This window comes from Stegostoma tigrinum, chromosome 23 (genome assembly GCF_030684315.1).
Source record: "Stegostoma tigrinum isolate sSteTig4 chromosome 23, sSteTig4.hap1, whole genome shotgun sequence".
Classification (NCBI taxonomy): Eukaryota; Metazoa; Chordata; class Chondrichthyes; order Orectolobiformes; family Stegostomatidae; genus Stegostoma; species Stegostoma tigrinum.
The window spans coordinates 5,609,253-5,632,016 of NC_081376.1; the positions used below are offsets into that span (position 1 = coordinate 5,609,253).

A 22,764-nucleotide genomic window follows, 5' to 3' on the forward strand; every position below is an offset into this window, starting at 1 on the left:
TTTATGAGTAACTTCTGTTTTTGTTCAGAATCGTAGCACCCCACAGTGTGGAAACAGGCCAACAAGCCCACACCAACCCTTGGAGCATCCCACCCAGACCCATTCCCCTATAACACACCTAAGCCACACATCCCCGAACACTATGGGCAATTTAGCATGGCCAATCCACCTAACTTGCACTTCATGGACTGTGGGAGGAAACTGGAGTACCCGGAGGAAACCCACGCAGACACGGGGAGAATATGCAAACTCCACACAGACAGTTGCCCGAAGGTGGATTTGAACCTGGGTCCCTGGCGCTGTGAGGCTGTAGTGCTAACCACTGAGCCACCATGCCACCCCCACATGGGCTGAAAATAGCAGCGGTGGGATAATTTAGGTTAAAGAAGCACAAAGTTAAGTAATTAGTAAATCAAATGGTATGTTGGCCTTTATTGCAACTGTAAAGAAGTTTTGATATAATTAATATAATTATTATAATACAATATAATTATACATGGTTTTTGGTGGTGTCACAACCATACAAAGTGTGCCCACAGAGTGGTCCATGATCTGCAAATTTCTGAAGCTCGTTTAGACCCTTATTAGTTTAATCACTCAAGATACAAGTTCTTTATTTTGCAAAGCTACTGTTCTATGATATTCTAGTAAAAGTCATAGAGGTATGAACAAAAAAATAGTTACAAAGTTGAAACGTAATTGTAATGACATAAATATGATCAATCTATTTTTGCTGCAGACCTGTTGTTTACTTGAAGATTGTGTAGTGAAGAGATTGAAAACTTGGAGGTCAGAGTTCAAAAGCTTTAATGGCTTCTATAGGGAAACAAATGGAGATTGCTTATGCAGGTCAATTCAGCAGATGGAACAAGCTTTGGGAGTGGGCAAGAGAGGGAGAGTTTCTTGTTTGTCACTATTTTTCTGGTTTATTATATTTGCCTGGTCTATTTCAAGCCAGCAACAATTAATTTCTGAAAGTCTTTCTCCTTGCTCTGTTTGGCTAGGAGCCTTTTCTGAGGGTGTCTCTGAGTCTGCATTTCTGTCCAATATGGTGGTTCAGATGCGTCCTGTATGACTAAAGCTTGCAAGTTCATTGTGGTAACTTCATTGAATCATTGTTCCACAAAGCCAAGTCAATAGTGTTGGACTTGCTGGTAGTGTCTTATCAGTCACCTGTTCTGGAAGTTTTGAAATCACGTGCCCTGAGAGAACCCCACTATCATCCATGGGTCAGTTGAATTGTAGATGACTCCCTTTTGTGATTGATGCTGAAATGATAATATTTTAGGGATGCAGTGAATCAACAAAAACAGTTGTGTCTACTCAGAGTACAAGATTTGTGTCCATTTTAAACAGACATATTTGCTTTGTTTTTACAGTCATGACTGTCACATCGCACCTGGAACACTGCTCAGTTTTGTGTTCTATATTTAAGAAAGGACTTGCTTACATTGCAGGTAATGCAGTGAAGTTGCACTGGTTTGATCCCTGCAATGAATGGTATATTGATTTTTAAACAATTGACAGTTGTTGCTGTCTAATCCATCTGGATTGAATAATGAATACTGTAGGAATTTGAGTTTAATCAGAGTTTAAAACAGAATACAGCATACTGGATATACAGCAAAAACATACATACCATGACAGTTAGGGATTGCTGGCCCAGATTGACAGAATGGTTGACATGCACAAACAGCTCTTTCTCTTCCTTCCTCCGTTTCCTTTCAGTATCCATGGCTTCTTGATTTCTTCAAACACTGATGAATGTTGGACCAAGTCTTTATATCTAAGGTTGTTCATAACTTACACTCAGGTTTCCTCCTTTACTCCTTATCTGATAGTGAACTATGATGTTGTCCACTAAAGTAACTGTTACTTCCGGACACTAATGAATTCATACTTCAGGCATCTTAATTAAACAAGGTTAAATTAAAAGCCTTTGTACAAAGATTATCTATTCATTCATTTATCCAACTGTGGCCTTTTGTTTGAGCTAAGTGACATTATCTCAGAATGATAACTCCACTAGCCTCGTTTCTATGGAAGTGAAATCTCAACAGTTTCAAATAAGACAAAGCTCACAGAGAAAACCTGTTGCTTTGCCTATCTTAAGCTGATTATGAAAATGTGAACTCTAAGTCTATTTCTAATTTATAGCGCTGGGTTGGACTATATTGTGAGATTGGCTAGGTCGTATCGCTACGCTGAGGAGTTCAGGAAAATAGGAGATGATTTTATTGACACCTGTAGGACTTTGAGGTGCGAGGAGAGGAATTGAGAGGACAGATGCTGAGACTATATCTCCTTGCTGCAGAAAGTAAGCCAAGAGGATTGTCTCGGAATGATTGGTCAATCAGGTAAGGCTAAGATGAGTAGGAACTTCCTCACTGATGTTTAGGAATGTTCAGAATTCACTCAATAGGTTGGAAATGTTCAGTTGTCGAGTCTGTTCTAAGCTGAGGTAGATAGATTTCTAGACTGTGGGGGAATTGAGGCATATTGGGATTGAGCATGAAAGTGAAAGTAAGATCAAAGCTGAAACATGATCTGATTGCATATAGGAATAGGCTTACCCATACATAATTTGGGAGCTGCTGGTGGCCACTCAGCCCTTTAAGTGTGCTCCACCATTCAGTAAGATACATTCTGATATAAATTTTTGGTTCCCCTGCCTAACAATAAGCTATCTATCTCTACCTTAAAAATATTCAATGCTACAACCTTGTCCACTTTCTGAGGCAGCTAGTTCTAAGTCTCCCATTTCTCTGAGAGAAACCAGTTTCCCTCATGTCTATCCTAAAAGGATGACACCTAATTTTAAAACGGTGTATCCTAGCTTTGGTCTCAAAACCATTTAAGATCGTATACATTGCAATCAAAGCATCTGTTGCTCTTCTAAATTTCAGTGGAAATGAGCACAGTGTATCCACCGTTTCCTCAGACACCCTAGTCGGGTATCACTCAGTAAACCACCTCTGAATCACTTCCAATGCATTTGCACACCACCTTAAATAAAACCAAAGTTGTACACCAAAACCCAGATATGATCACATCGATGCCTATATAGCAGAAATACAATATCCTCGCCCTTGTGTTCAGTTCCTCTCGTAATGAAGGCTAACATTCCATTTGCCGTACTGATTGCATGCTGTACCTCCATATTGACCTTTAGTGACTCATGCACTAGAACACCTAGATTACTCTGTAACTCTGAGTTCTGCATTGTCCATTTAATTTTTATATTTTATTTCTTCCTGCCAAAGTGAACATTTTCAAGTTTTCCCACTTAAGTAACAAGGTTGCAAACCAATTATAGGTTATATTATTGTCGCTTATTTTTTTCAAGCAACTTTGTATCTTCTGCAAATTTAACCTGAAGACCTTCAATCCCTTAATCTAAGTAATAGATATAAATTATGAAAAGTTGCGCACCAGCAAGAGCACTGTGGGCATCCTTTTGTCCTTTACTACTAGTCTGAAAAAGACCCTTTATACATACTTGACAGCCAGCCACTGTTCTAATTTTGCTATTATGTTGCCCTAACACCATGAGCTCCTACTTTGTGTACTAGCCTTTTATGCGGAACCTTGTCCAATACCTTTTGGAAATCCAAGTAAGTCAGTGGTTTACTTTATCCACTGCACATCTTATTCCTTCAAAGAATTTCAACCAATTGGTTATCAGGATTTCCATTTCATGGAACCATGCTGACTCTTCCTAAATTTTGGATATTAAATAAAGTCAGATGACCTTGAATTTTTCCAAGTGCTGAAAGCTTTGCACCAATTTCAACTACCTCCTCAGCCATTTCTTTTGAAACCCAATGATAAAGCCCATCTGGACCTGGAGAGTTAATAACCAGCAGCTGCTTCAACTTACCGAATACCACTTCCATCATGAATGTGATTTCACCAAGTTTCTCCTCTTCCAAACTTGGGTTTACAGGTTTAGTTGGAATGTTTTTAAGCCTTCTGTGGTGAATACAGAAGCAAAATATTTACTCATTACTTGATTGGCTTCTTATCCACTATTAACTCTTCATTTTCACCCTTTAGATAACTAACACTCACTTTATTTTCTGCCTTTTTAGATATCTACAAAAACTCCTGTTATCTGTTTTCACGTTTCTAGCTAACATCCTCCCATAAGCTATTTATTAATCCTCTTTAGCCTTTTAGTCATTCTGTGCAGTTGTTTGCATTCTGACCAATCATCTGATCAGCTTCTCACCTTTTGTGCATTGGCATAGTTTTTCCTCAAGTTTGACTTTTTTTTACTACTTTAGTTAACTCTGAATTGTGGCTTCTCCTTTTAGAATTTATTTAAAGTAGGAATGGAATTATGTTTTCTGAAATATCTCTTTAATTGCCTCCCATTGCTTCTGTACTGATCTATATACCAGCCTAGTTGACATAATTACCCTTTTATACATTTTAAATATTAGTTCTAGACCTTTTCTCCCTTGCAATCTGCATGTTAAATAAAATCAGATGACCACAGTTACCTTGAGGTGTCAATACTTTTGAGGTCATTAATTAGTCCTGACACACTACACAATGCCAAGTTGATGTATAAGTTGCTTAGTTTCGGAGACTGTTACTTCACGAAACGAAATGTAAGGTGTTCTGTTAAATTCTCATTGAGGCTACTCTTACAAACCTGATGTTTCCAGTTTGTGTGTAGATCATAGTCACCGATGGTTATTGCCAATGGTTATTATCATAACTTTTGCCCTAATATATTTTCATTTGAAGTCCATGAACATCTGTAATGCTCAAAGCCACATAGACAAACAAAAAGGATTCTCTGTATCTTTTGACACAAATGATAGGAGGCATAGTTAGTAGGTTTGTAGATAACTACAATATAGATGGTGTAGTAGGCAGTGAAGATGATTATCTGAGTACAATGGGGCCTTGATCAGATGGGCCAGTGGTCCAAGAAGTGGCAGATAGAGTTTAACTTAGATAAATGCGACATCTTGCGTTTTGGCAAGGCACAGCAGGGCAGGACTTGTACAGTTAGTGGCAGGCAGGGCCATGGGGAATGTTACCAAACAAAAAGACCATGGGATGCAAGTGCATAGTTCGTTGAAAGTGGAGTCATAGGTAGCCAAGATGTTAAGGAAAGCATTTGATATGCATGCCTTTATTGGTCAATGTATTGAATATAGGAGTTGGGATGTCATGTTGTGGCTGTACAGGACATTGTTGAGAACACTTTTAGAATACTGCATACAATTCTGGTTGTCCTTCTATAGGAAAGATACTGTTAAACTTGAGAGGGTGCAGCAAAAATTTACAAGGATGTTGCTAGGACTGGAGCTTTTGAGTGTCGGGGTGAAAGAAGCAAACAAACAGTGTTTCTTTGGTACATCTGTAAAATACTGGCGCTTGGAAACCCCAAGGTTACTGCCGCTGCGGTGAAATTACGTTTTTGCTGGAATTGTGCCAAGATTGTGTTGACTAAAGCTTTCAGGATTCCCCTGGAATGCAGTCTTGGATAGCAAGGGTGAATTCATGGAAGCAGTGTGTGATGGTGTGAATTTTGAGCAAGTTCTGAAGCTCAGTCTTCAAAAATGAATAATGTAAATGGAACAAGGTTTTGTGTAATATCTGGGATCTTTCTTGATTTGAATTTGATACTCATTGTGCTGTATGAGTTGTTCAGCACAGTTTATCTGTTAACTCTACTTGCCTTGTTGTTTCCATCTGTTAGAGTATTGTGTGTGTATGTATGTGTATACATTGTGTGTATAATTTATATGTTAAGATATTTTGCTATTTAACTTTGTACTACAAAGATTATATTTTTCTCAAAGCTGAAATTCTGTGGCTTTATTCTCAGTATCTTATGGCAGCATGGTGGTTCAGTGGTTAGCACTGCTGCCTCACCGCCGGGGACCTGAGTTCCATTCCACCCTCTGGCAACTGTCTGTGTGGAGTTTGCACATTCTCCCCATGTCTGCGTGGGGTTCCTCCGGGTGCTCCGGTTTCCTCTATTTCCTCCCACAATCCAAAGATGTGCAGGTGGATTGGCCATGCTAAATTCCCCGTAGTGTTCAGGGATATGTAGATTGGTGGGTCTGAGTGGGATGCTCTGTGGGTCGAAGGGCCTTTTTCCACACTGTAGGGATTCTATGATGATTCTCGTAGGCATTGTTTAAAATCCCCAGATATTTACTCCTTTTAAGTACAAAGGTTACCATCCTGATCATAACATAAATTAGGCAGTCTTCATAATCATCATAATTAGGGATCAAAACTGAATGACCTCACAAATTAATAATATTAAAAGAAGATGTGTCAACAGTTGTCTGGGGACATTTAGGGGACGAAATAATTCATTTATTTATTTATGAAAAGTTGGTCACTGTTACTTTGTATTCCCGAGTGTCCACCTCTCCAAAAGGAGCTTTCTCTGACTTTGTAAATTACCAAATGCACACAAATTTATAATTTCTTAGTTATGATATATTTTTAATAATAAATATGCAAAGTCAGTAGTTTCATAAGTTACTGGGTAATCTTCTGCAGTGTTACTCATAGAGGAACTTTTTAGCTGACTTGGTTGAGTTTATAGCACCATTTCTGGAGCATGTGTTCCTAGATGTTGTTATTGCACTGTTATCTTTTGAATTCAGTAGACTGGGCATGATATAGGATTACCCATTTATTTCAATGTGGTAACATATATTAAAAGACTGAAGTTTTGTTGAATAGTTTTTATTTTGTCATAAAACTAGGAATGTTTATCATTCAGAAAAGTGCATAAGTTTTTGTTTCTAAGCTTTGCAGCACCTTTTTAAAGCTTTATTTGAACTTATGAATAATCTTTTATTTTTGTTTTTAATTGCCTTTTTCTTTTACATTTTAGTTAAACTTTGATCTAGACAAAGGAGTTTTTCCTTTGGTCATTCGGGCAGTTGTTGACGAAGTAGATGGTAAGTACACTGTTTAATATGCTGGAAGCCTAAAGTTTTCGATTGCGGAAACGTCAGACTTTTTCTAAAGTAATGTATTTGTGAAAGGGTGTAATTTAACAAAATTAATTTTCAAATATGTATCTTGAAGAAAATTGAGATGTTGTGGTAGATTGCTAGAGTATTAGATTGTGGGTTTAGGTCTGCAATGATTAGTTTCTGATGCTGGTTTAAGTATTTTTAAGCAGATATCTTACCCAACCATTTATGGTTTAAATTAACACAGGCCCAGTACAAGCATTAGACAATGTATTATCTCAGGTTTTTGAGAAGTTTAGGCTTCAATGAGGTGCACTGACTATGTTACCTAGCAGGGTGATGAAACGTCTGCAACCAAACCCACCAGCTTGATGAGCATGTCTAGAACCTCAACATATTCTCTTTTAAGAAATTGACTGAGAATCTATGCAGCAAATATTTGGGCACAAATCCTCTACTATTCTGCATTGTAACATAGCATGGTTCCTTCAATTTGAAACAACTGTCTGACTCAAAATGCAAGAGTGCCACCAACTGAACTACTATTGAAATTTATACAGTGCTCCCAATCATGAACACCCTTTTAGCAAGCAACAATATTGAATGCCTTTTGAAAATTCAGATTTTCTATTTTTATAGGTCTCCTTTATCGAAACACAATGATCTCTTTCGAAAGCACCAGTGGATTTGGCCAAACCCAATTTCCTTTTCATGCTAATTAGCAATGCTAATTTTGATGTTCTAAGTATCTTGCAATCACTTGTTTAATGGATTTGAGCATTTTTCTGACAACTGAAATCTGGTTAACTGGCTTCCAGGTCCTAATTTTCAATTATCTCGTCTTGAATAGTAGTGGTATATTTACTGCGTCCAAAATATTTTGGTTTGTTTCAGAATTTTAAAAAAATTGTAAAGTCAGTTAATTCATTACCTCGATAGCAACCTCTTTTAAAACCCCAGGATTTATGCCATCAGGCCTCTGGGATTTGTTGACTTTGAACCCATAACTTCTTCCAGTATTCATTACTTCATTAGTGTAAATCACTTGAAGCTCTTTAATTACTTGTGATCCTTAAATTAATCAAAGTGAACAGGGAACTTTTATCTTCTAATGCAAAAGAAAATCAAAACTTTAATTGCTTGATGTCTTCATCACTTGTTCCCTATTATAATTTTTCAGGTTTCATCTTCGAAGGAGCCTATGTTAACATTTTGTTACTTCTTATCACAGAATTGTAGAAGCTCTTGTAATCCCTTTTTACATTTCTTGCTGGCTTACTTTCATTTCTTTCACCCTCTATAAATTTTTGCTCATTTTTTTGCTTGCATCTAAAACTATCAATCCCCAGGTTAACTGCTTATTAATTTTACTTACATTCTCAGCTAACTGAAGAGGTTAATTTCAAAATAAGGCAAGTGAACTCCAGCCAACATATACTAATGGGGAATGCACAAGGGAACAGTTGTCTCTGCAAATTTTTTGTTTCATTGGAAAAGGCATAATGCCTGGGCACTTTGTTTTTATGTTTTCACAGGATAACACTTTGCGTGTGAATAAGTAGCTTCTAGCAGATACAAGCCACCCAGGTGGATAAGGTTGTTAAGAAAGCATATGGTGTTTTGGCTTTCATTAACAGGCGGCTTGAGTTTAAGAGCCGCGAGGTTATGCTCCAGCTCTACAAAACCCTGGTGAGACCACACTTGGAATATTGTGTCCAGTTCTGGTCGCCCTATTATAGGAAAGATGTGGAGGCTTTGGAGGGCGTGCAAAGGAGGTTTACCAGGATGCTGCCTGGACTGGAGGGCTTGTCTTACGAGGAGAGGTTGACTGAGCTCGGACTTTTCTCTCTGGAGAGAAAGAGGAAGAGAGGTGACCTGATCGAGCTGTACAAGGTAATGAGAGGCACTGATAGAGTCGATAGCCAGAGACTTTTCTCCAGGGCAGGATTGACTGCCACGAGGGGTCATAGTTTTAAGGTGCTAGGAGGAAGGTATAGAGGAGATGTCAGAGGGAGGTTCTTCACACAGAGAGTTGTGAGCGCATGGAATAGTTTACCAGTGGTAGTCGTGGAAACAGAGTCATTAGTGACATTTAAGCGACTGCTGGACATGCACATGGATAGCAGTGAATTGAGGGGAATGTAGATTAGGTTATTTTATTTTTGGATTAGGATTATTCCACGGCACAACATCGTAGGCCAAAGGCCCTGCACTGTGCTGTACTTTTCTATGTTCTGTGTTCTAAGTGAGCTGAATTATGAGGCTGACTGTAATTTTAAGTTCATTGTTGGTGTAAAAGGCACTCACTCAATCAGCTCAGTTGCCTGGATGGCTGGTTTGTGATGCACAATGTTGTTAGTAGTGCACATTCGGTTCCTGTACACAGAGGTCACCAAGAAGGTCTCGACTTCTCAAGCTAGCCCCTTGTCTAATGTGTGGTGACCCTTCAATTAAACTCACCACCAGATGTGTCTCTGAATGGGTGTAATTCCTGACACGCTTGGGATTGTTCACTGTGTTGCTATTGTGGGATCACATTTTAGTGAAAACAAAGGGCCATACAGCATTCGGCCACCATGAATATCCCAACTGACAAACACCAAACTACACTAATCCCATTTATCTGCACCTGGTCCATAATCCACTATACCCTGGCATTTTACGTGCTTGCCCAGATGCTTCCAAAATGTTGCAAGAGTACCTGCCTTCACATACTCATACAGTATCTTTTTCATATTTTTACCCTCTGGTGAAAAAGTTTTTCTCCAGATCTCTAAACCATTTACTGCTCACTTTAAAGTTATGCCTATGACCTTAGACATGCCTGCTAAGGGGAAAAGAGTCTCATAATCTCCACTGTCTTTACCTCTCACAATTTTGTATGCCTGAATCAGATCCTCCCTCAGCCTCCTGCACTCCAGTGAAAACAAACCCAGCCTGTCTAGCCTCTCCTCCTAACTGACACTTCCCATCCCAGGCAGAACCCTGGTGAACCTCCTATGCACCCTCTCCAGTGCAATCACATCCTTCCAATAGTGGAGCGACCAGAATTGTACACTATACTTCATCTGTGGCCTGATCAATGTTTCGTGAAGTAGTAACAAGGCTTCCCTGCTCCTGAATTCCATACCCTGGCTAACGAAGGAATGCATCCAATGTGCTGCCTCAACCACCCTGTCTTTGTGTGCTGACACCTTCAGGGATCTATGGACTTGTGCACCAAGGTCCCCTTGTTTGTCAGTACTCCTTAGGGACCTACCATTCACGCTGTACCTTCCATTATTGGACCTCTTAAAAATGCATTACGTCACATTTATCACCTGCCATTGCTCTGCCCAATTTACCAACTGATCAATATCAAACTGCAACCTGAGACCATCCTCCTCACTGCTAACAACTTCACAAATTTTTATATCAATTGCAAACTTACTAATTATACTTTCTACATTCACATACAAATCATGAATATACATACAAAACAGCAAGAGTCCCAATGCCGATCCCAGTGATGTACCGCTAGTCGCAGGCTTCTAATCACAAAAACACTCTTCCAACACCTTTTGTCTCCTATTTGCAAACTAATTTTGGATCCAATTTGCCAACTTGCTCAGATCCCATGGGATCTTACTTTAGGACCAACCTTCCATGTGGATCCCTGTCAAAAGTCTTACTGAAGTCCAGGTAAACCACATCAACTGCACTTCCCTGAAGAATATATTTAGTAATCTTTTCAAAAGTCTACAATTTATTAGGCAGGATCTCCTTCTAACAAATCTGTGCTGTCAATCCCTGCCTTTCCAAGTGTTGTTTAATCTTGTTCATCAGGATATTTTCCAATGTTTTCCCAACCGTTGACATTAGACTAAACTACTCTATTTGAACAATGGAACCACATTAAATTAGATTCCCTACAGTGTGGAAACAGGCCTTTTTGGCCAAGTCCACACCGCCCCTTGAAGCATCCCACCCAGACCTATTCCCCTATAACCCACACACCCCTGAGCACTACAGGCAATTTAGCATGGCCGATCCACCTAGCCTGCACATCTGGGACTGTGGGAGGAAACCCACGCAGACACGGGGAGAATGTGTAAACTCCACACAGACAGTTGCCTGAGGCTGGAATCGAACCCAGGTCCCTGGTGCTGTGAGGCTGCACTGCTAACCACTGAGCCACCGTATCTTCCAGTCACCTGGCGTTTTACCTTTGGCCAGCAAAGTACTAAATATGGCTGCAAAGGCTCCAGCATTCCTTTCAGAGCATCTTGGGATACTTCTCATCAGGTCCTCAGGATTTATATACCTTTATGCCGGGTAAAATATTTAATACCTCCACCTTAATAATGTTCTAGAACCTCACCATCCCAGGTGAAATCCCCGGCTATTAGTATCTTTCTTGAAGATCAGTTGTTAAATACTGTGTACTGAGTTTTTCCAAACAGTCTGTTGAATGCAGCCATTTGTCTGCCTGTTACAAACAACTGAAGTGGTCATATTTGATATAATCCACCAGTTGTTGAGACATACAGCCTACATACCTGGCCTCAAACTGGCACTTGAATTCATATACTGTGTTACTGATTTGAGCATGATTAGTGTCTCAAAGAGTATCTTATCATCTTGATTAGCACCCGACTAATCGAGAGCACAACTCCTGTTGCTGCTGCATCTTCGCAGCTTGAAATGGCGAGCTTGAACTATTGCTGAAACTTTTATAAACAATTTACCTTTAATCTGAGGTAGCCTGAGTACTTTTCAATACTTCAAGTGGCTGCCTCTGTACAAACTCATGAACGGGCCAGTGTATAGTGAGCAACAGTTCTTAATGTTCACTGGACTCAAAGTTAACTTTGTTTTCTGTCAATATCGTTGCCAGACCTGCTGAGTTTATCCACTACTTTCCATTCTTGCTCCTGTTAGCAACAGTCTGATTATCCTGCATCATAGATTTGCTGTGTCTTATCGCACATCAAGCATACACAATGAGCAAATGACACAGTCCCTACTTACATGGTTGTTAATGAGGCCAATCTTCTAGTGCCTAGAGATGTTGGAATTCCAAATTATATATGCAGAGTAAAAGTGATAGTGAACTCGCCAGTGAATTTCTCAGCTAGTACGTAGAGGAAAGGCAGCTCATTAGACTATTCCATTTCAAAAGTGAATTTGAGCATGGGTTGGAGCTGATTTAATTGTGTTAGAAAAATAATGTGTGATCTTTATGTTGGAGATATACAAGGGACAGGAGGTCAGATGTCACTCCACCAAAAACTGCTTCCTTGTGAAAATGAACAAAGTGAACTTTTGGGGTGGGAGGAAGTCTCACTGACAGTTAATTACAACTATAGCCTTGAACATGGTGGTGTCTTATGCCAGTTCACAAATTATGTTACCATTTTCATCTGTCGTCAGGTGTGATAATTGATGGTTCAGACCTTTAGGCCAAGCTTATCGGTATACTTGAAGTCGAGTTTTTTTCTGATGTCCTGTTAGGCTTCTGACTTGATCTCCCTAACCGGTAAATCCATTGGTCTGGCACCGTCTTCCTTCCTGCAAGTGTCACCATAGTGGTTCATGGAAGTTCATAGAACCACTACAGTGCAGAAAGAGGCCATTCAACCCATCAAGTCTGCATTGACCCTCCAAAGACCATCCCACCCAATCCCCATTATCTCATTTACCATGGCTAATCCACTTAGCCTGCACCTGAACTCTAAGGGGCAATTGAGCGTGGCTGATTCATCTAACCTGCACATCTTTGGACAGTGGGAAGAAGCAGGAGCGCCAAGTGAAACCCCCTCCAACACGGGGAGAATGTGCAAGCTCCACACAGACAGTCACCCAAGCTGGATTTGAACTGTGTCCCTGGTGCTATGAGGCATGAATGCTAACCATTTTGTTACCATTTTGCCCTAAATCTTCTGCTAGTTGAGTGTCAACATATCAAGGAGTTTTGTGTTCAAAACTGCTGCATTTAGGATTTGGTCCTTCCACAAGATAGCCAGAATACACTGCAAAGGGCTATGATGCGACTGGGCTTATTCTTATCCCTTTTCTGAAAGTGGGTGTAACATTAAAGTGGGTGTTACACAGTGCTCTGGCACTACACTGGCGTCTAAGGATGACTATGACCAGTAGCTCTGAAATTTTTACACTTTTTTTCAGCATTCTGTGATGAATCCTCTCTGGTCCTGAACAACTTATCAACTTTACATCCCAGCCAGCCTCTCTCATACTTCCTCCTCAATTTTTTCCCCATTCACTGTCTCAGTTACCTGCTCTTTCACTATATTTTGGCTGTGTCTTCTTTCTTGGTATCCCATCCATTACTTCAACTGGTGCGTATTAATTTGGACCCAAGATCCTTAAAATCCATGGAACATTATTTCTCACTGTACAAGTGTTCCTGTGTGGACTGTGACAACTAGTTGCATGCCTTGTAGTTTAAGTTCTTTGCTCACTGCTAGCACCAGGCAGGCAGGTTACTGCTGCGGGGAGCAGTATCTGTTCTTCTGATCATATCATCTGCAGTCATTATTACATTCCTTATGCACAAAATACAAAAAGAATAGATTGAAAACAAGTCATACAAACTAAATTAGCTGCATTTGAATTCTGACTGGACAGAATGCTAACTGGGTTTGTTTTGAGTGTAGCTCAGTTGATGCCATATCACTTGTTAATTTTAAACTAGAGTTTGAAATACCTCAGTAGGACTTTAAGGGTGGGAATACAAATAATAGCTCAGTGTGGTGCCCTTGCCTGACAACCACATATATGTGCTTCCAGTGGGGTTTATTGCATGTGAATCATTGGAAGCTTACTGCGCCTTACCATTGCAATGTCACTGAGTTCATTTGTGACATCAATGCAATTGCCCCAATGGAAATCAGCCAATTCATTATAAACCAGAAATTAAATCTGAAACCTTGCTGGTCTGTGTAACTAAGCTACTTATTGGCTTATCCATTCAAGCTGTTGGTGAACTTCGATCCATACATCTGATTTAAAGTCATGTTCATTCTTGCTTAATGATTATGAATCATTCATTCTTATTAGCATAAAATTTGGTACAAGCTAATTTAAAGTTTTATTATGAGCGTGACCTCTGGTTAAACTAAACTTGTGGGAGCTCACTATTTATTAACATCTCAAGGTGAAGTAGAGAAATGGAAGCAAAACAAATCTGTTGAACTTCTTTCTACCTCTGATAGTTAAAATCAAGTCCAGATGCAACTTTGACTTAGGCACATACACACTAGAGTAAATATCCCATTTTAATTATTCTGAATTAAAGAAAACCTGTAGTTAGGTTACTCAAATGGAATTGACACCCATAGCCTATTCATGTGAATTTTCAAGTTTGGCCTAAGTCCCGTACTTATGATTGATATCGATAGTTGTTTTCCTGGCACTGATGTGACGTATTAATGTAATATGAGTTCTGGGAAGCTGGTACCGTTGTAATATTGGAGCAAGAGTAGGCCTTTATTTCACTGAGCGTTTTTCATCTCTGTGAAAGCATGGCTGGTCAGCAACCTAACTCTACATAAGCACCATTGTCCCATAGCCTTTACTACAGATTTACAAAAATCTTTCGATCTCTGGTTTAAAATACTTTATATAGCATCATTATGTATTTACAGAAGAAAGTTCAAAACTTCTGCCTTCTTTGTGTGAAGAGTTTTTTTCTAGTTTAATTCCTGAAAGACCCATCTCTAACTTTAGACTGTGTCCACATCCTAGCCTTTGCAGCCAGTGGCAGTCATGGAATCATAGAGATACACAGAAGGCTCTTTGGCTCATCGCATTTGCACTGGTCATACACAACCACCTAAACTATTGTAACTCTGTTGTCCTGTGCTTGGTCCATAGCCTTGTATGCCTTAGCATCGCACGTGTACATCTAAATATTTTGTTCATTTTATGAGGGTTCTGCCTCTACCACCTTTGCAGGCAGTGAGATCTAGATTACCACCATCCTCTGGGTGAAAAAATTTATCCTCCCATCTTCTCTAAACCTTCTGCCCCTTCCCTTAAATCTATTTTCCACTGGCCATTGGTTCCTCAAAATAGAATAGATCGTCCTGCTTACGCTATCTGTGTCCCTCATAATTTTACACATCTCAGTCATGTTCCTTCTCAATCCCCTGTGCTGTAAGAAAAACAACCCCAGTCTGTCCAATCTCACTTTATTACTGTAAGTCTCCAACCCAGACAACATCCTGGGAAATCTCTGCTCCACCCAGTCCAGTGCTATCGCATCCTTCCAATAATTCAGATCCCAGAACTGTGCACAGTACTCTTGCTGTGGCTTAACCAACATTTTATACAATTCCAGCATCATCTCCTTCTTATTAAACTCTATGCCTCAGCTAATAAAGGCAAGTATAGCATATGCTTTCTTAACCATTTTATCTACCTGTCCTTCTACCTTTTAAGGCACTAGTATACATGGACACTGAGGTCGCCCTGATCCTTGGTGCTTCCCAGGGTTCTATCGTTCATCATGAGTTCCTTTGTCTTGTTTGTTCTACCTAAGTGAATCACCTCACGTTTCTCCCTATTGAATTCCATTTGCCACTGATCATCCTATCTGACCAACCCATCTTTATCCCCTTGTAGTCTAATGCGATCCTCCTAATTATTTACACCACCTACCAATTTTTGTATCGTCTGCAAACTTAGACATCATCCCTCCCACATTCAAGTTTAAACACTTCATACAAATCACAGAAAGCAAGGACTTGAACCTGAACCCTGTGGGACCGTACTGGACGCAGACTTGCAGTCCAAAAAACCTGCCACTCAACTAATTGTGGATCCAATTTGTTAAATTTCTTTGGAACCCAATAGGACTTTTATCTTTGATATCAGATTCTCATGCTGCATCTTGTGTAAAGCCTTCCTTAAGTCTGAGTAGGCTATGTCAAAAGCATTGTCCTCATCTACACAACTAGCCACCTTTTTGAAAAAGAATGAATCTGTTTTTAAAGATGCCAGACCGCTCAGAACCTCTTCTGTCTATGCTAATTCCTTTGTTTCTTAGACCTTCACCCTGATTTCTATACCCATACCCTCCCCCTCACTTGAAAACCCCAACCCAAAGTATTCATTTAGAATCCTGTCTGCATCCTCAGGCTCAATGGACGAGTACCACTGTGGTCCTTAATAGGCCCTACTCGTTCCCTCGTTTATTCTTTTACTGTTAATGTATCTGTAGTATAACAGGATTTTCCTTTATCTGCTAGCATCATTTCATATCTCCTTATCGATTTCCTAATCTTCCTTTCAAGTTCCCTCTTGCATATTCTATGCTTCTCTAGTGCTTCAGCTATTTGAGTCCTCACTATCTGCCATTAGCCTCCCTTTTTCTCATAATCTAGTTCTGTGTGTGCCATTATATCCAGGGTTCACAGCATTTGATGGCCCCGCACCTTGTTTCCTTGGAACATTTTAACCCTGCACACTCCATATTTCCTTCTTGAAATGGTTCCTACCTCCTGTAACTATTTCCTTTGATAACTCAAAATTGAAGTTACCACTTAACCTTCTGAATTTCAAAAAATTCAACCTTAGTTTTAATAATAATTTCATGTTGTTTCATCCCTTGGAGGCCAGGTATCTTGGAATAAATCTGTGTCCAAGACTGATACACCATTCCTGAAGTGTAAGATACTCAAACACAATGTACTGGTCTGCCATCTTGTATGCTAGCCCTCAAGATTTCAAGTCCAGCAATCCTTTGGCCTTTCTGTACTTGATCATGACATACTAATGTATACAACTAGAATTCCAATTAACTTTGGACTCTTCACTGTCTCTAGCTTTTCTTCATTTTGAGAATTTTTTTTTCTTTTATTGGAGTATGATATGTTTGGCAATACCATGACCATACGTTGCATTCATTTAGTTGGTCAATATTTTGTGCTTTTATGTACACTGTGTATAATATTGCCTGTCTTTGTGCTATTAGCAAATTTGGCAATGTGGCTTTCTGTTCGATCATCTAAGTCATTATGAAATGCGGTGAAGAATTGAGGCCCCAAGTTGGATTGCCAGGCTAACCATGCCACCCTCTCTTGTGCGCTCTTTCATTCTGTAGTGTGGGTATGGAGAGGTCAGCTATTTTCAACCTTCCCTTTTACTGAGTTGATCTGATATCTTAAGTGATGCTTTTGTTATTGCAGCTACCTGGTGTCTAGCATCTTCTCAAATTTATATCACTTTGCCGTTCCTCACTTGAGGTAAAAGATCAATGAGCAGTGATCACCTCGATGCACTAAGTCACTGCCTATTTTGAGGCCCTGCTCTCAGCAGTGTCGTGATTTTCTAAGATACCCATGGCTGATAGTTTAGCGATGCTTCATCGTGCCTGAATGCACAAGGCCATTGAGACTTTTCTGGCAATGGATCGGAGTTCTACCAACAAGACTATGGTTGCTGATCTCTCTGACTTCTGGCTATGCTGCCTCTGTTTACCAGGCTGACATTCTGCTGCCATTGTTAGGGAACAAATTGTGGTGCCAAGCTCTCAATTTCTGTACCATAACCTTCAGGGAGATGTCAGTGCACCTGGACACTGCTTTGCCACAGCTAACTACTGTGTCCCTTGTACTGAGCCCTAACTGCTGCTTCTTTCTGTCTGTGTTACTCTGCAGATTTACAAGTGCCCTTTAGGTGGGTTTCATCATTTCTAGCCACCACTTCCTACTACTCTCACCCACCACCTGTAATCAATCAGACATTGGAAGGTATCCCTCTAAATTGGTTGTCTCCTGGAAAGTACTGACAACCAATGTGCTCCTGCCTCCCCAGGGGTCAGTACCTGGACAGGCTCCCGATTTTGGGTATCGGAGATTAGGAAAATCCAGTCCAGCATAAGTCTGATTATTTTTGACCTCACCGGCTCAGACTTTGCTTTCCTGTTTATTCAGCAAATTTATACATTCTCAATTAATTTACAGGCAAACATTGTCCTACAACTTCTATCTGACAGCATGCAGGACTGTCCCCTTTGATTCACACTATTATTCAACCATTTTTACACATTTATGTTTTTCAGGCTATATTAATTGCTGACGTATATACAGCCTTCCATAATCACTGGATGCAACAAATTATTTTACAGTCAGAGTGCTTTTGAAACACAGTCATTGTTGTGTTGTTGCTAATAAGCACACAGCAAGCTCCTACAATGTGATCATGGCCAGATAGTATTTATTTGCTTTCATAATGTTGATTTGAGGGGTAAAAATTGTGCAGAATACCTGAGTGTAACTCTCTTGCACGCCTTTGGAATAGTGCCAGGGGATCCCATGTGCTCACCTTAGAAGACAGTTCGGGCCTTTGTTTCATGTCTTGTCCAAAAGAGAATATCTCCAGTAATGTAGTCCTCCATTGCCACTGTACAGGAATGTTAGCCTCAATATCTGAGAACGCACATCTCTGGGACTTCACTAGAACCTTGTGACTCATAGGTAAAGGTGTTGCCAATTGATCCATAGCTGAAATTTACATTTTAGAACTGGTCAACTTATTGTATTAATCAATAATAGTGTGCAATCTATTCAGCAGCATTTAGTAAATTAAGCAATTTCTGACTTCTGTTCTACTCACTTCCGTTTGATTAACTTTCAAACTTATTTATATGACCTTTTCACTTGACCCCCTCTACATTTCCTTTGTTTACAGCCCTTGTGGCCACCCTTTTATCCTTTCATCTAGGACCAGAGTGTTGTAGCCGATCTCAATAGTACTATTCTCTCCTGTCCCAATAACAGTACCAGTGTTACACGCAATCCTTCTTCCTCCAGCCTAATCTGTTTAATCCTATGCCAATTTGCACACCTCACTGGTAAGAACCTGGAGATGATAGAAAGATTTGAGATGGGGACAAAGAAATCCACTGTAGGTACAATCTTCTGCAGGGTCTTTCAGTCCACACAGACCTGTTTTATCATAGCTTAGTAGGCTATTTGTAGTAATTATGTTTTCTTTGATTTGTAAATTTTGATTCCCCACCCCCCGCCGCCTTACTGCACACTAACTTGCACAAAGCGCTTTAACACACTTCAGGTTTACGTAAGTCACAACAAATTTTGCAAGTTAAAAAATAGCCCCACTTACATTCTTACTCTCTCTAAATATCCAACGGTTGCACTTTATGTAAGACCACTCTGTGTCAACCAATATTTATTTTCGCAAATCTTTGCATCACACCTAAATCACAATGATGCACTTGATTTCCTGTTCAAGGTGATTTCCCTGCTTTCAAGCAATCATTCACTGCTAATTGACAGTTTACTGTCATCGGCAAGCATTGCAAAATGATACTATACTTTAAGGAGCATGACAATATTTCAAACAATTTACTTTTGTATCTAACTAGGAAATGAGTCCCAGAAATGTGCAATGGTGATTTTTTCTGAGAGGAGGTGTTATTGCCTTGTCTAATTTTCTTTCTGACACAGTACCTTTTTAGTACAAATAAACAAGCTACCAAACATTTCTAACTTTCTGACCTGGTGTGATATTTTGATTAACTGTGTCTTCGCATACACTATATGTTGTTGGCAAACAATTATTATGCAACTTAATTTTAAATTGTACAGTGGAATAAGTTTGGTGTGGCTTCATCTGTATAGCAGAACTACACAACCTGGGAGGGCCCAAGCTCATTTGTCTATCACTGCTGATTTGGCTGATCTTGGCTAGAGTGTGTTCCTACCCACTGGTCCCTGCTGGAAGTGTGTATGGAGCTTGAACGAGGGCTGATTTGGCTTTGCTTTGACGCCACTGTGGTTAATAGCCTCCAGACAGGTACTACCTCAAGTTATCCTGTAAACTGAATAATTGTAACAGTCAATTGATGGTGTATCGATCAAGAAGTTAGTGGAGTTAAAACCTTCCGGAAAGGTAAAAAGGGGAGAAATGTGGCATAAACGGTGAAGAAAATGATTTTGAATGAATGTAAGATTTATTGATTTTTTAAAATTACTATTTATAATCTTAAATATATTCTCTATTCGTTTCACTAGTCTGACTGATTTTAGGTTTAGATTATTAAAAATGACAATTATGATTTAAATTGAATTTGCTGGTGAACTGTGGTGAAACGTTTAATTCTTTATGAAGTCTGGATGTACATTCCTTGAAAATAAACTACCATTTTGAAGTTTTTAAAATTGTTACTTATTATAATTCAATGTTAAGTTAAAGCACAATAAGTCGAATTTGTATTTCTGTTACAGAGTACTCTGGGCATGCCCATATTCTGTTGGCTGCAATGGAAAAAGTAAGTAATAACAAATTGATATCCAACTTTGACTCAGTCAAACTAAACTTATTGCAATGCTAAAAGTTGAATCTAATGCATGAGAAACTAATTATATGTTTAGGATGGATGAGTGTTATTTATTTTGAGAAATTGTACCTGAAAACGCATTAATACACTGAAGCATTGCCTATGAACAGTATTTTTCTACCCTTTTTACGGTACCTTTCATATCTTTCACTGTTTAATCTCAGAGATTGTATTACTATGTATTGTAAAAAAAGTTGAATTTATTTGCTGATAATGATTACCAATTGTTTTTGATTTATATAGCTGAGCTGCAGCAACTCATTTTATCCCCATAACAGCCTAAATGATGAAATTAAGTATGACAGTATGTTTTTCCATGACAATACTGTAGTCATAATTGAATTTGATTAAATGTAATAATCACTTACTTATTTTTAGCAGTGGAATACATTTAGTTCATGTAATGTTGAAGACCAGCTAGGAGTTTCAACGCTCTAAGAAAGGATAATGACAAAGCAGCACTGAATGGAAGTTGTTCTGAAGGTAGAATATCAGTGGCCTATGGAAATCAGTGAAGGAAACAGAGTCTTGAGTAGTAAATTAGTGACAAAGATACCGTGTTACAATATTTTGAACAAATCACAATTGGAACTTTAGGACAAAGCCGTGACTAATATATGTTTATAAGGTAAACCTGTAACACAGTAGGTTATTCTGGGTCCTTTTATGATGCGTATTAAATCGCAACATTCTGTTTATATGGTTGTGGCTTATTTTATTACAACCTCATTTGTGTGTTTTGAGCAAAGGTCTGCAGTATTCTGTTTCAGGTAATAAACCTTTCAAGAAGTTCTATAAAATTTGGTACGCAAAATCTCTGACAGGTTTACATCCATAGTAATTGTTTCCAGAGTGTGAAGAAATGTACAAATTTTTTTGAAAAAAAATTTTCATTTCTGGTCTGATATGTGGTGTTTGGTTGACCAATTTGCAAATAAAGGTTTCTGTAATGTTGAACGTGTAATGATTGTGGGCATGCTCTTTGTTAGAGTAATGGACCTTATTAAAATTTAATTGTGCGCTCTGGTATATTTATTACAAAAATAAAGTGGACAGTGATAACTTTAATGCTATGAACAAGTCTGACCTTGTACTGTATGTCATGCTAGCTGTCTACATACCAGCTAAATTGTTTATAAGAAGTAATATGAAATACTGAATGTCAAGAGTGCTCGGACATTATTCATTCACCGACAACTGTCCTCCATAAATGTTTTCATATGCAGTACCTATGTGGGTTTTATCACCGGATTCAAATTCAAAATGTTGCCCATTATCTGTGAAATTAATGGAGGACCACTTTGCCACAGTGTTTCACACATTCAGCATATTTATCCTGCACCAGATTCCACTCCTATTCAATCCAAAGGTCTGTTCATTGAGAGGTTAAAAATGCAAGCTATTTAGTTTGAGTTGTAAAGCAGCAAAAGTTCTCCTCAAATCACGGGACTGCCTTTCTGGATGATAGAGGATTTGCTTCAATTGCTACTTTCTCAAAACGCAACACTAGACAGGTGAAGGGTCTAGGCCCGAAACGTCAGCTTTTGTGCACCTGAGATGCTGCTTGGCCTGCTGTGTTCATCCAGCCTCACATTTTATTAACTAGACAGGCAGCTGATTTAGCATTTAGTTCAGCAGACTTAGTGCAGAAAATATTTCAGCTCAGCAATACTTTCTGAGAAATGTAAGTTTTTCTGGACTTCCTTTTAGAATGGTGCTATTACACAGAATTGTTTCAATTCTGACAGTATATTTGAAGTTGTACACTTTGAAGGAAAAATAGTATCTCTCACCTCAAGTGAGGACTTAAATCTTGTCATTTTGCTCTTTTTTTTATTACTTACATTAAAATTACATTGATTTGTAAGAGTTAAATTACAGTCTGTCCAATAATTTTTTTCAGGTACTGTTGATACTATTTTGTATTTGAGCCCCATATTTGAATCCAACTGGGCCTTGATTTTAATTCCTATTGTATGAAGATTTAATAACCACTCATGACAGCAGTAGCAGAAAAGAGTTTTATATTTCTGTTTTGTAAACTCTCCTGAGAAAATGAAATCATGACTTGTGAGAATTTTCTTGCACAAAACAATTGTGCTCTGGCTTTGGGTCATGCCACTAATTCAATGAGTTCATTTCATGTTTTAAGCTTCCCTTAGGATTGATTAACAGCATGCTTGAAGGCTCACTATAGTTAATCAAGATTAAAACATTTTTTGGTGAAAAACTAAATTTAGATTGTGGCACGAACTTTAGATGAGAATGTTTTTCAGATTTAAAATGGGGTTTCCAAAGAGGCCGATCAGTTTCTGAAGAAGATGGCGTCATCTCATAATGCAGTTAATATACAGACAATTTCATTGTTTGCATTGACTGTCAACCCTATCACAGAAAATATAGACCAAGCTTTTCTCTAGTACTGACTCCCTTTGT

At 39.0% G+C, this 22,764-nt stretch overlaps 1 protein-coding gene across 5 annotated transcripts in view; it reads left to right on the forward strand.

Annotated features, from left to right (window-relative positions):
• The window catches only part of LOC125462244 (E3 ubiquitin-protein ligase MGRN1-like), a 149,119-nt gene that overhangs the window by 84,099 nt on the left and 42,256 nt on the right, over positions 1 to 22,764 (forward strand). For all 5 annotated transcript variants that reach the window (XM_048552043.2, XM_048552044.2, XM_048552045.2 and 2 more), the window contains exons 6-7: positions 6,878 to 6,944; positions 20,216 to 20,259. In XM_048552043.2, coding sequence (XP_048408000.1) covers positions 6,878 to 6,944; positions 20,216 to 20,259 — 111 coding nt within the window. The remainder of the gene's footprint in view (positions 1 to 6,877; positions 6,945 to 20,215; positions 20,260 to 22,764) is intronic.